Source organism: Callithrix jacchus, chromosome 3 (assembly GCF_049354715.1).
Source record: "Callithrix jacchus isolate 240 chromosome 3, calJac240_pri, whole genome shotgun sequence".
Lineage (NCBI taxonomy): Eukaryota > Metazoa > Chordata > Mammalia > Primates > Cebidae > Callithrix > Callithrix jacchus.
The window spans coordinates 186,069,036-186,081,543 of record NC_133504.1 but is presented as its reverse complement, the minus strand read 5'-3'; the positions used below and the strand labels follow the sequence as shown (position 1 = coordinate 186,081,543).

Below are 12,508 nucleotides of genomic sequence, written 5' to 3'. Positions count from 1 at the left end.
AATACTTTCCTTCGCTTTGCAGAGTGACCGACTCCTCATCAAAGGTGGACGAATCATCAACGATGACCAGTCCCTTTACGCTGACGTCTACCTGGAGGATGGACTTATCAAGTGGGTTGATCAAAACAGACCTTTTAAGAAACCTGTGTCACCAGGCTGCCTGGCCTTAGGTGGGACGTATGGCTGGCGTTCTGCTCTAGAGTGACGGGGGCTGTGTACCTGTGTTTCAGGGGTAGAGGCCTCACAGAGGTTGGGGGAGGTGTACACTGCGGGTGGAGAAGGGGCTGGTGTTTCTCCAGTGCCCCCCTGGGCTGTGCTCCCTGCCACACGACTGCGGCAGCTCCTCTCACACAGTGCTCACACAAAGGCTGCAAAATGCAAATGCGTTTCCTGTCGTGTGGATTTGGAGGCAGTGGGCCAATGAGTCTGGGCTCCTGGCCCCATCTGACGGGGTGAGTTAGGGTCAAGGCCCGATTCCACCCTAACACAACTGAATTCGTGCCGCTTTCTTCCACCTGCCCACCATTTCTGGAATTGCGTTGAGAGGAGCAGGGGAGAAAGGAGGAATGTGTGGCTTCCAAGCACAGTCTTGGCACTTAAAGAAAAGTCACTCATTGGGCCTGGAGTTTCCTTTACTTTCTTCCCGTTGGCTCCCGCTTCAGCCCTGCTTACCACAACCCGCGTGTCCTAGCCTGCTGCCACAGGCTGGGCGCTCTAAATAGCACAGGTGCATTGCTCACAGTTCTGGAGGTTGGAAGTCCCGGATCAAGCTGCCATCAGGTTGGTTCTTCCTGAGGCCTCTGTCCTTGGCTTGCAGACACCACCTTCGGGCTGTCGTCACGGGGCCCCTTCCGTGTGTGTGTGTGCTCACTCCTGGGGCCTCTTCTCAGTCCTGTTGGATTCGGGCCCCACTCTTCTGACTTTATTCAACCTTAAATCACCTCCTTAAACGCCCTGTCTCCAAAGCAGTCCCATGGGGTGGGCTGGGGCTTCAACATGAATTTTGGGAGACACAATTCAGTCCATGCCAGGCAGGGATCTGTAGGTAGCTTTCGCTGTTTTGTTTTCTGTTTTTTTTTGAGACAGAGTGACTCGCTCTGTTGCCCAGGCTGGAGTGCAGTGGCATAATCTTGGCTCACTGCAGCCTTCGCCTTCTGGGTTCCATGGACTCCCCTGCCTCAGCCTCCCAAGGAGCTGGGACTACAGGCATGTGCCACCATGCCCAGCTAATTTTTTTGTATTTTAGTAGAAACAGGGTTTCACCATGTTGGCCAGGATGGTCTCGATCTCCTGACTGTGTGATCCGCCTGCCTCAGCCTCCCAAGGTGCTAGGATTACAGGCATGAGTCACTGTGCCCGGCTGGCCTTCACCTTTTACTGGCGGGTGAGGAGTGCAGTTCTCGTTCTATGAGGCATACCCTGGATTTGCTGGGTGCTCAGCCTCTTCCCTTACAATCTGGAAGAGAAGAGAAGGACACTTTGAGGATCCAGCATGAGCGGTTGGCACAAGAAGGAAAGGCAGAGGGGAGTCGGAGCTAGGGGAAGGCAGAAAGGGATTGATACTGTTAACAGGGCCATCCTGGGGCCCATGTGGGCTTGGGTGATGATGGAGGAGGAGGTGAGAAGGGGCTGTGGATTACTGGGGCACAGTAAAGAGGGGCTGTGGATTACTGCAGGCACACTGAAAGAGACCACATATGCAAATGACCCAGTGAAGGAACGGTACCCAGAACAGTTGAGTCCTCCCTGCCTCCCCCCAGCCCACTTCCCAATTCTAGTCCTAAACTTTGACCATTCAAGTCCAGCTCGGGCCTCCCTCCTCTGCCTTCATTCCTTTCTTGCTCTTCCAGCCATAATGAAAACATGGGACTCAAAAGACTTGCCAAGCTGCTCTCACATCAGAGTCTTGTGCCCATCAGCCCCATGCCTGGAATGCCTTTTCCCCCTGCCCTCTGCCTTCCCCTCATCTCTTGTTTGTTCTTGTGGGCCCAGCTCATGCAACTCCTCCTCCAGGAAGCCTTCCTTGACCCCAAGATGGTTTGGGGTGCATCCGTCTGTCCCCACAGTCCTGAGCTGCTGTCTGTCACAGCCCCTGTCATGCTGCATTGCTCCTCAACCAGGGCCTTGCCTCGTGGCCCCCACCTGGGGCCCAGCATCATGCCTGTGGAGTAAGTTCTAGAGCTCTGATTCAGGGAAAGCACAAACAAATGAATATTGGCCATCAGGTGCTGAGGCCGCTCGTGTCAGCCGCAGGCACCTGGATCCCAAACGGTCATGAAGGCAGATTGGGGGTGGGGAAGGGTGGCAGGTTGTGTCAAAAAATGAGGTTTTCTGACTCAGCCATGGCTTAGATATAGAGAAAGCTACTCCAAGGGAACACCCCTTTGTGTAGGGGGCTCTGGGCTTCTGAACTCTGAAAGGTAAAATGACCCTGAGAATGATCTTGTGGGCTTCCCAATCCCATACACCACCTGCTGCTAGAAATTTCATCTGACCACGTCCACTCCTGTCCTTCCCAGGCCAAGCCCCCTTGTAGAGCTCTGCAGTCCCTGAGAGTGTGCAGATGGAGCAGGTGGCCACGGGTTGAGCTGCGTTCATTAAGTGCGCTTTTGTATGTATGAACATCAAGAGTCCTAGGACTCTGGCTAACCAGGCTGTTGAGGAAGTACGCAGTTGCCCTAAATTCGTTATCTGCAGCCCCTCTTGGTGGTAAACCCCTTTTACTTGAACCCGTTGCTGAGAAGCTCTCTGAGTGTTGGCAGTCCTCCTCGGGCCTTGTAAAGCTGAGTGAGGGACCGTCATGGAGGCCTTCCAGGGCCGTCGGGTGGTCCTTCTGAACTTGCGCCGTGCAGGCTGAGAAGGATAGGTGTGGAAGATCTGGGGACCACCTGTGCTCACCCCGGGGACCTCCCAGCATCCAAAGGCATAATTATTTTCCCTCACTTTAATTAAACCCCAAGAATCCTTTAATTTTGCGGCCATTTGCCAGGTTTTCTTAAAAGCCGTTCAGCTGTTGTGATTCATTGAATTATGATTCATCGAGGTTTCCATCCGAATCACTCAGCCTTGGTGAATCAAGTACCGGTGGTTGAGAGTTTCTTCCTCCTGGTGGGGTGGCGGCGTTGGGGGAGGGGCGTCTGTCTCATTCGCTGAGCTGAGCTTCCTCTCTCCTCTTTCACTTTCAAGCACATTGCTATTGAGCACCATTCAGTGAGTCCATCCCTCTAACTCACTGGGGATCCCATTTGGTTTAATCCCAGTTCACGGAGAATCTGGCTCCTATATGAGGGAAGCAGGGCGGCAATAAAGCCTGCTGGTCAGAGCTATGCTATTAGGCCTGGGAAGACCCGGGCTTAAATCCAGACCCATCACCGACTCCCTTTGTGACCTTGAACCTCTCTGAGTTCTGTTGTCCTCTACCTCCTACCTCACAGGGCTGCTGGCAGGAGACCAGAGAGAGTTTGTTAAGAGGCTGTGATTGCGCCTGATAAGAAAGGACCTCTGGCTGCAGAGACGGCACTCAGTGTCCAACATCAAGCATCTCAGGACTCTGGCCAACCAGGCTGCTCAGGAAATGTGCAGTTTCTCTAAAAAAAAAAAAAAAAAAAGTTAAAAGAAAAATAAGGCCAGGCATGTTGGCTTGCACACTTTGGGAAGCCAAGGCAGGAGGGAGGACCCCTTGATTTCAGGAGTTCGAGATCAGCCTGGGCAACGCAGGGAAATAACATCTCTACAAAAAATTTAAAATATATTAGCTGGGCATGGTGGTGCATACCTGTAGTCCCAGCTACTCGGGAGGGTGAGGCAGGAGGATTGCTTGAGCTCAGCAAGTGGAGGCTGCACCACTGTTCTCCAGCCTGGCTGACTGAGACCCTGGATCAAAAATAAATAAAAGAATCTCTAATTAGAGTGCTTGTTTGCCCCCACAGCATGGTGACTTGGTCGTAGGCTTGAATGAGACTGAGCTGTGATTCCGCTGACACTCATGCAGATCTGTGCCATGTGTAGACACACTACATGCGTGTCTACAGCCAGTGCCCCTTTGACTGGACCGTGCCCAGGCCTTTTCCTGGGTTGGCATTTGGAGTGCTACCCTGTCCTCACTCAGAGCTGGTTGTGGGCATTCAATGAGAGAAGTGGTGATGCGCTTAGAAAATGCTGTTCTCCAGGCCAGGCACAGTGTGGCTCACGCTTGTAATCCCAGCACATTGGGAGGCTGAAGTGGGTGGATCATGAGGAGATTGAGACCATCCTGGTCAGCATGGTGAAACCCCATCTCTACTAAAAATACAAAAATTAGCTGTGTGTGGTGGCACGTGCTTGTAGTCTCTGCTACTTGTGAGGCTGAGGCATGAAAATTTCTTGAGCTCAGAAGGTGGAGGTTGCAGTGAGCCGAGATTGCACCATTACACTCCAGCTTGGGTGACAGAGCAATACTCTGTCTAAAAAACAAACAAACAAACGAAAAAACAACGGTGTTCTCCAGTTGTTCCTTTTAAGTTAAGGGTCAGGTGTCTTGACGCCTTTCCCTTCAGCTCTTGGGAAGCCCGCATGTTTGGAGAGATGGCAGAAGGATGGGGAAGATAGGATTTCCCTAAGTCAGGTTGGACGTTCTGGGGGTAAGGGACTGGTTATTATAAGCAGTGGTGGTGGACATTCTGGGATAAGGGGCTGGTTCTTATAAGCAGTGGCTGTGAACATTCTGGGATATGGGACTGGTTATTATAAGCAGCAGCAGTGGTGACTGGTGGAGGTGGAAGTGTGTGGTAACGTTTCCTGGGTGTCCATCTTGTTCCTGGCACTGTGCAGTCCTAGGCTTATTTCCTGGGATAAGAGGACAGTGTGTGGCCCCTGCTTGCTGGCCCAGCTTCTCCTGGGAGCCCAGGAGGACAGAGGCTGCTGTCTTGGCTGCCTGGCTGTGGATTCTGTCCACAACTGCCCCTTTTGGTCACTGTCGAAGCATCTTCCTGTGTCTTTATTACTGATGTTTTATGTGACTTAGAAAATGAATATGCTGCCCAATCTCAAGAGTTCACGACAATTGGATTTTTTTAAAAAATAAAAATCACTCGCAGTCAGTTCTTATGGTCTGAGCCAGACCTTGACCTAGGGTGCTGCTGGGTCCCTTTCCCAGTGCTGGCTGAGCCTTTTCCCCCAGCGCCTTGATGGGTCTCCTGACTTTGGTGCCAGCAAATAAAACCTAGAAGCCCCCGTCATCAATAAGTCACCCACGGAGATCCCCTGGAGCTTGGTTTCTCGTTTCGTCCGCTCTTTTCCGTCCTTCTCCATTTGGAATTTACGCCCCTCGAGGACGTTTTCAGGCACCTGTTGCATCAGGGAATAGACGTGATGGTCAGCAGGTTCAGAATGCTGGTCTCATTTCTGTGGATTCTGCTTAGCCATCCCCTCCACCTGGAAGCCCCCCTCAATAACGAGGCTGGATGAAAGGGCCCCTCCCCGTGTTCCCTGGCCCTCTCTGCTACAGTGGGCTCTAACAGTCTGCCCACCTGCCTTTCCTCCTATTAGACTATGAGCCTCTTGAGGGCATGGGCCCTGCTTGAGTTATCTCTGTCTACCCAGGGCCTTGAGAAGGGCCAGGCTCAGAAATGTTTATTTAATGGAACTGAAGCTACAGGTTGACTGCCCATTCCACTTTTCCTGTGAGAACCAAGGCTGTCTCTCTTGTTTGCCTCCAGACAAATAGGAGAGAACTTAATCGTTCCTGGTGGAGTGAAGACCATTGAAGCCAACGGGCGGATGGTTATTCCCGGAGGCATCGATGTCAACACGTACCTGCAGAAGCCCTCCCAGGGGATGACCGCGGCTGATGACTTCTTCCAAGGGACCAGGGCAGCCCTGGTGGGCGGGACCACAATGATCAGTGAGTGACACTGTCCCCTGCCTTAGGGACATAGGCTGTGAGGTCTCTTCCTCATCACCAGCATCACCACAAGTGCTCAGTGTGTACCAGGCTTTCTGCCCACGGTGCCATTGTATTTCATTCTCACCACAGCCCAATGACACAGGCCACTGTTTTGCAGAGCATACCATGTGTGCCACTGGGGGTACACAAGATGGCTTAATAAACACTATGGTTTTATAGGCACTAATTTTAAACAATTGTTTTTTAAATATTGAAGTAAAAGTATTTAAAGAAAATAGCATCTCAGCTGGGCACGGTGGCTCACACCTGTAATCACAGCACTTTGGGAGGCTGAGGCGGCTGGATCCCCTGAGGTCAGAGGTTCGAGACCAGCCTGGCCAACATGGTGGGAGCCTATAATCTCAGTTACTCGGGAGGCTGAGGCAGGGGAATCATTTGAACCTGGGAGGAGGAGGTTGCAGTGAGCTGAGATCATGCCATTGCACTGGGTGACAGGGCATAGCCATCTTAAAAAAAAAAGAAATAAAATAACATCTTATTGGTATAATTGCTTAGCATAAGACTGAAGTCACATTTAGATTTTTAGAAACAAAATTTGTTTAAAGAAAAGCATTAAGTAAAGAAGACGTGAATTATAGGGAGATAAAGCAAAAAAAAAATCCTTCAACGTGGCGTGAAGATGGCTATGGTTTCAGAACCAGTGACATAGGCATTATTGTGACAGATGGGAGAATAGAGGCTCAAAGAGGTGAAGCAGCTTGTCCAAGGAGACACAGATGGGAAGTGGTTGTATTAGTCAGTATTGCTGCAGTAAAACTGTGATAACGCCACATAACAAACAGCCCCCAAATCTCAAGCCACACTTGTTTCTCTCATTTGAGGTTGTGCAGGAGTGGGCGTGGGGCTAGAGTGCTCAGCTGTGGGTTGGATTCAGGCATGATGGGTCTCCCATTCTGGACCAAGTGACTCCCCAGCCACTCTATTCTCCTGGTGAGTGGCAGAGAGCAGGGGGCTCTGGCTGAAGCTTGCATCTCCTCTCACTGCCTCATCTTCTCATTTCCACGCGGCACCTTCCACTCACATTCTGTTGGCCAAAATCAGTCACGTGGCCAAGTCCCCAGGAGTGCACTGTGCCACAGAGAGCCCTGGTGAGGTCGGGAAAGGAAGGAAACACTGGGGGCAGTGAGACCACTCCCCAATGGTGCTCAGTCTGGGAAGCTGGACTCCTCCTCTACTGCCCTGTGTAGCCTGATTGCTATTTCTTGTGTTGATTTTGAAGAGCTGCTTTTGCTTGGATTCATTTTAATAAGCAATTTTAATTAAATAGGCCACAGTCAATTGTGAATGTTCTTTCAACTGTTAGGCTCTCCAGTTCCAGGCGGCTCATCTGTAAGCTGGCCCCAGCCGTGCCTACCTCTCCCACTTCTTCATAAAAGAGTCCCTTTGGAAGCGAGGTCTGTGGGCTGGAGCCCACTGCCATGGGCAGAGTTTGCTAAGTCCCTGAGCCAGGAGGGTGGGGCTCGACTTCTGAGGCAAGCACTGTCCTGATCCCTCTTCCAAAGGGGAGCCCATGGATCTGCTGGATGGGAAAACAGAGGGATCTAGACTTGCACTTGGATCCCAGTGGCCAGGAATTGAACCTGAGCCCTTCCACTCAGCAGGCAGCCGTGTGACTGTGGCCGGCACTCAGCCTCGCTGAGCCTCAGCTTCCTCATCTGTAATGTGGGCCTTATGGTAGGAAGCCCATAGGGTGGTTTGGAGACCTGTGTGAGAGTCCTTCCTGCAGTGCACAGGACATGAGAATTCTAAGGGTGGGCATGGAAGTTCGGGCTCAGCAGGCCTCAGGGCAGGGGACAGATCCTGGACGAGGAGCCAGTGTTCCTGGGATATCCCCTGCCTTTCCACATCACCAACTGTGAGACCCTGGGGAGCCCTGCCCTGTAAGCCTTATCCTCCCCACCCGTGAAGGACAGTTTCCAAAGTGTGATTTATGGAACACTAAGAACCTATGAAGGCACATGAGGACCACAGTCTGGGCGCTGAAGGGGTCCCCACCCTTTCCCGTCTTCATTCAGCAGATGTTAATTAAGAGTCATACACACCAGGCACCGTACCAGGTGAACACAAGCAGGATTGATGCTTGTTGTCAAGGGGCCTGCCATCTCTCAGGGAGTCACTAATCATTCACATGTATGACTAGAAACTGTGACTCCTGCTACAAAAGAAGGATGTACAGTGCTTTGAACTGAGGGGCTGGGTCTTAGGGAAGCGTTCTCTGAAGAAGTGACATTTGTACAAGATCTGAAGGATGAGTTGGAATTAACCAGGGGAAGAGGGCAGAGAAGAGCAGAGCCCCAGGAGGAGGGAAAAGCATGTGCAAAGGCCCTGAGGTGAGAACACACCTCCCATTCCAGAGACTTCAGGAGGTCTGCCGGGAGGGGCAGGGGTGTCCAGACTGAGGGATGAAATCCTCTGAGGCAAGGCTGGAAGGAGAGCACAACCTTGGACCTCTACGGCCTGCTATATCTGTGGCTCTTTCTCACATGGGTGATGGGCAACACTGAGGGATTTTAAGCAGGGGGGGATGTGACCTGTTCTGTGTTTTGAGGAGACTGTAATAGAGTGGACTGGGTGGGATGTGGGTGGACCAGTTGGGAGGCAATTGCATAGTTCAGCTGAGAGATGAGGGTGGCATGGCCGTGGAGTGGGCAGAAGCAGAGAGCTCCTGGGAGATGGAGGACGCCAGTCAACAGCCCTTGGTGCTGGGTCAGACAGGGGAGCACACAAGGGAAAGGAAATGGCAAGGGTGACCTGGGCTTCTGGCTGAGGAACCCTTAATTGGTGATGTCCTCCACAGCTGGGGGTGGGAGCGGGGACAGTATTGCATGAGGTTTTGGACATTCCGATTTGGGGGGAGCTTTTGGGTGATCTTGGTGGAGAAGCCAAGAACACAGCTGGGTTCAGAGTTCTGCAGCTCAGAGTAAGTGGTATGTTTCAATGAGCTAGTGTACAGAAAGAAAAGGGATTCACTTAATGAGCATAGTGAACATAGACGATGGAGTACTCAGGGCGATTGAGAAGCAGCAGCCAAAGAAGTAGGACAAAGGGCAGAAAAAGCCAGAAGCTGGTATTGTCACGGAAGCTGGAGAGGAGTGAGTTTAAGGAAGGAGGGAGTGACTTTCTGTGCTCCAAGAGGCCAAGAGAGTGAGCACTGCATGCTCCCATTAGACTTAGTGATGTGAGAGTCGTATTGGCAAAGGCTGATGCTTTAGGTGGAATGGAGGTGTGAGTAGGAGGAGGAGAGGTGAGACTTCTCTTTTTGACATCTGCCTGTGAAGTGTGGGGGTGCGAAGAAACAGGGCAGTAAGTTGCAGAGTATGTGAAGTCAAGGGAGGTTTAAAAGACTGGAGGCTCCCCTTTCTTATCATGAGGCAAGGCTGGAGACCTCACCTTTATTTTTCCCAAATAAAATCTTAAATGATGATTTAAGATTTTATTTGGGGAAAAAAAGGATGATGAAGTGAACTTGTTTGGTCTTGGAGGTCCTTTTCATCTTGGCATTCTATGCCAAGGGAGGCAGCTTGAAGCAGTGGTTAGGAGTTCAGACCATCTGACAAGTCTTGGATAACCTTCCCCCTCCTGCTTCCTAGTTGTATGCTCTTGGACACATGCTTTACCCTCTTTGAGCCTCAAGATTTTCATCTGCAAAATGAGGGTATTAATTTTCAGTCTATGGGACAGTTGCGAGGACTGAACTTATGTAAAGCCCTTTGTGGCATTATCTGACAAATAGTGAGCATTCCATAAATAGTTATGATGATGATGACGATGGTAGTGATGACGGTGTTAATGAAGCCTGAAGATGATGGTGATGATGTCACTGCTAATGGTTAGGGTTAAGGATAGTGACAATGATGGCAATATGACCATAATAATTGTGGGAGTGATTATGGAAAGGATGGTGATGATGATGGTGGTGATAGTAATGATGGTGATGGGTTGATAATGTTGATGAAGATTGTGGTGGTGATGATGGTGGAGGTGATGGTGATGATGTGATGATGGTGGTGATGGTAATGATGATGATGGTGATAGTAATGATGGTGATGGGTTGATAATGGTGATGATTATGGTGGTGATGGTGGTCGTTGTAGTGATGATGGTGATGGTGATGATGGTAATAATGATGGTGGTGATAGTAATGATGGTGATGGGTTGATAATGGTGATGGGTTGATAATGGTGATGATTGTGGTGATGATGATGGTGGTCGTCGTGGTGATGATGATTGTGGTGGTGATGATGATGATGGTGATGATGGTAATGATGATGGTGGTGATAGTAATGATGGTGATGGGTTGATAATGGTGATGGGTTGATAATGGTGATGATTGTGGTGGTGATGATGGTGGTCGTCGTGGTGGTGATGATTGTGGTGGTGATGATGATGGTGATGATGGTAATGATGATGGTGGTGATAGTAATGATGGTGATGGGTTGATAATGGTGATGATGATTGTGGTGGTGATGATGGTGGTCGTCATGGTGATGAGGATTGTGGTGGTGATGGTGGGGTGATGATGATGGTAATGATGATGGTGGTGATAGTAATGATGGTGATGGGTTGATAATGTTGATGATTGTGGTGGTGATGGTGGTGATGATGGTGGAGGTGATGGTGATGATGTGATGATGGTGGTGATGGTAATGATGATGGTGGTGATAGTAATGATGGTGATAGGTTGATAATGGTGATGATGATTGTGGTGGTGATGATGGTGGAGGTGGTGGTGATGATGGTAATGATGATGGTGGTGATAGTAATGATGGTGATGGGTTGATAATGGTGATGATTGTGGTGGTGATGATGGAGGTGATGGTGATGATGGTGATGATGGTGATGATAGTAATGATGGTGATGGGTTGCTAATGGTGATGATGATTGTGGTGGTGATGATGGTGGGGTGATGATGATGATGGTGATGATGGTAATGATGATGGTGGTGATAGTAATGATGGTGATGGGTTGATAATGTTGATGATGATTGTGGTGGTGATGGTGGTGATGATGGTGGAGGTGATAGTAATGATGGTGATAGGTTGATAATGGTGATGATTGTGGTGGTGATGATGGTGGAGGTGATGGTGATGATGGTAATGATGATGGTGGTGATAGTAATGATGGTGATGGGTTGATAATGGTGATGATGATTGTGGTGGTGATGATGGTGGAGGTGATGGTGATGATGGTAATGATGATGGTGGTGATAGTAATGATGGTGATGGGTTGATAATGGTGATGATGATTGTGGTGGTGATGATGGTGGAGGTGATGGTGATGATGGTAATGATGATGGTGGTGATAGTAATGATGGTGATGGGTTGATAATGATGATGATTGTGGTGGTGATAATGGTGATGATGATTGTGGTGGTGATGATGGTGGAGGTGATGGTGATGATGGTAATGATGATGGTGGTGATAGTAATGATGGTGATGGGTTGATAATGGTGATGATGATTGTGGTGGTGATGATGGTGGAGGTGATGGTGATGATGGTAATGATGATGGTGGTGATAGTAATGATGGTGATGGGTTGATAATGGTGATGATGATTGTGGTGGTGATGATGGTGGTCGTCGTAGTGATGATGGTGATGGTGGTGATGATGATGGTGGTGACTGTAATGATGGCGATGATGGTGATGGTGGTAATGATGTGGCTACCATTGGAATACTTGAGTCTGAAGCATCGTGATGCATATTTCTCTATCCCAGTTGACCATGTCGTTCCTGAACCTGGGTCCAGCCTGCTGACCTCCTTCGAGAAGTGGCATGAAGCAGCTGACACCAAATCCTGCTGTGATTACTCCCTCCACGTGGACATCACAAGCTGGTACGATGGCGTTCGGGAGGAGCTGGAGGTGCTGGTGCAGGACAAAGGTCAGTTAAAGCCTCAGAATGGGGCTTTGGACTCCCTGGTTCTTTGGTAGATCCAAAGATTATGTGGAGTGAAAAATTCCCCTATTTGCATCTGCTCCGATCCTGATTATGAGCTGCTCTCTGCCACATGACAGTGAAGAAACAGACAGTTGCCTTACGGAGTCCATCCTCTTCTCCTTGAAAGCCTCTGGGGGTGTTCTTGTTCTCAAAGGCAGATCTAGTCTCTGCAGCATGCCATGCCAAGCCCTCGCTGACCTAACCTCACTTTTCTTTCCCATCACCCGGATCACTAGCCTGGCTGCCATCCCTGAAACCTGCTATGCTGCGAGGCCCTTATTCATGTGGTTCCCCTGCTAGGAATGAATACCCATTCTCCTCTGCCTGCCCATTGCTGCTCACTTTCAAGACCCAACTCAACCATTACCTTCTCCCATTTCCCTAGTCAGAATGGCTTCAGACCTTGAATATCCAACACCGGTTACATAGGCCTCCTTTGGGACACTTTTTCCATTGTTCCTGGATTATGGGACATGGGTTGTCTGTCTGGCTCTTCTGTTAGACCCTGAGTTCTGTGAGGGAGGGGACCGTGTCTATACGTCCTTGCATCCCACCTTGTCTCCCCTCTGTTTGGGTTCCCTGTAAAGTGTAGACCCTTTATGGTATGCATTACATCAAGTGGAGGG

At 50.0% G+C, this 12,508-nt stretch overlaps 1 protein-coding gene across 5 annotated transcripts in view; it reads left to right on the top strand.

Moving 5' to 3' along the window:
• Window positions 1–12,508, top strand: part of CRMP1 (collapsin response mediator protein 1) — a 149,209-nt gene that overhangs the window by 95,181 nt on the left and 41,520 nt on the right. For all 5 annotated transcript variants that reach the window (XM_078367546.1, XM_078367547.1, XM_035294108.3 and 2 more), the window contains 3 exons: window positions 23–111; window positions 5,697–5,881; window positions 11,661–11,825. In XM_078367546.1, the coding sequence (XP_078223672.1) occupies window positions 23–111; window positions 5,697–5,881; window positions 11,661–11,825 (439 nt within the window). The remainder of the gene's footprint in view (window positions 1–22; window positions 112–5,696; window positions 5,882–11,660; window positions 11,826–12,508) is intronic.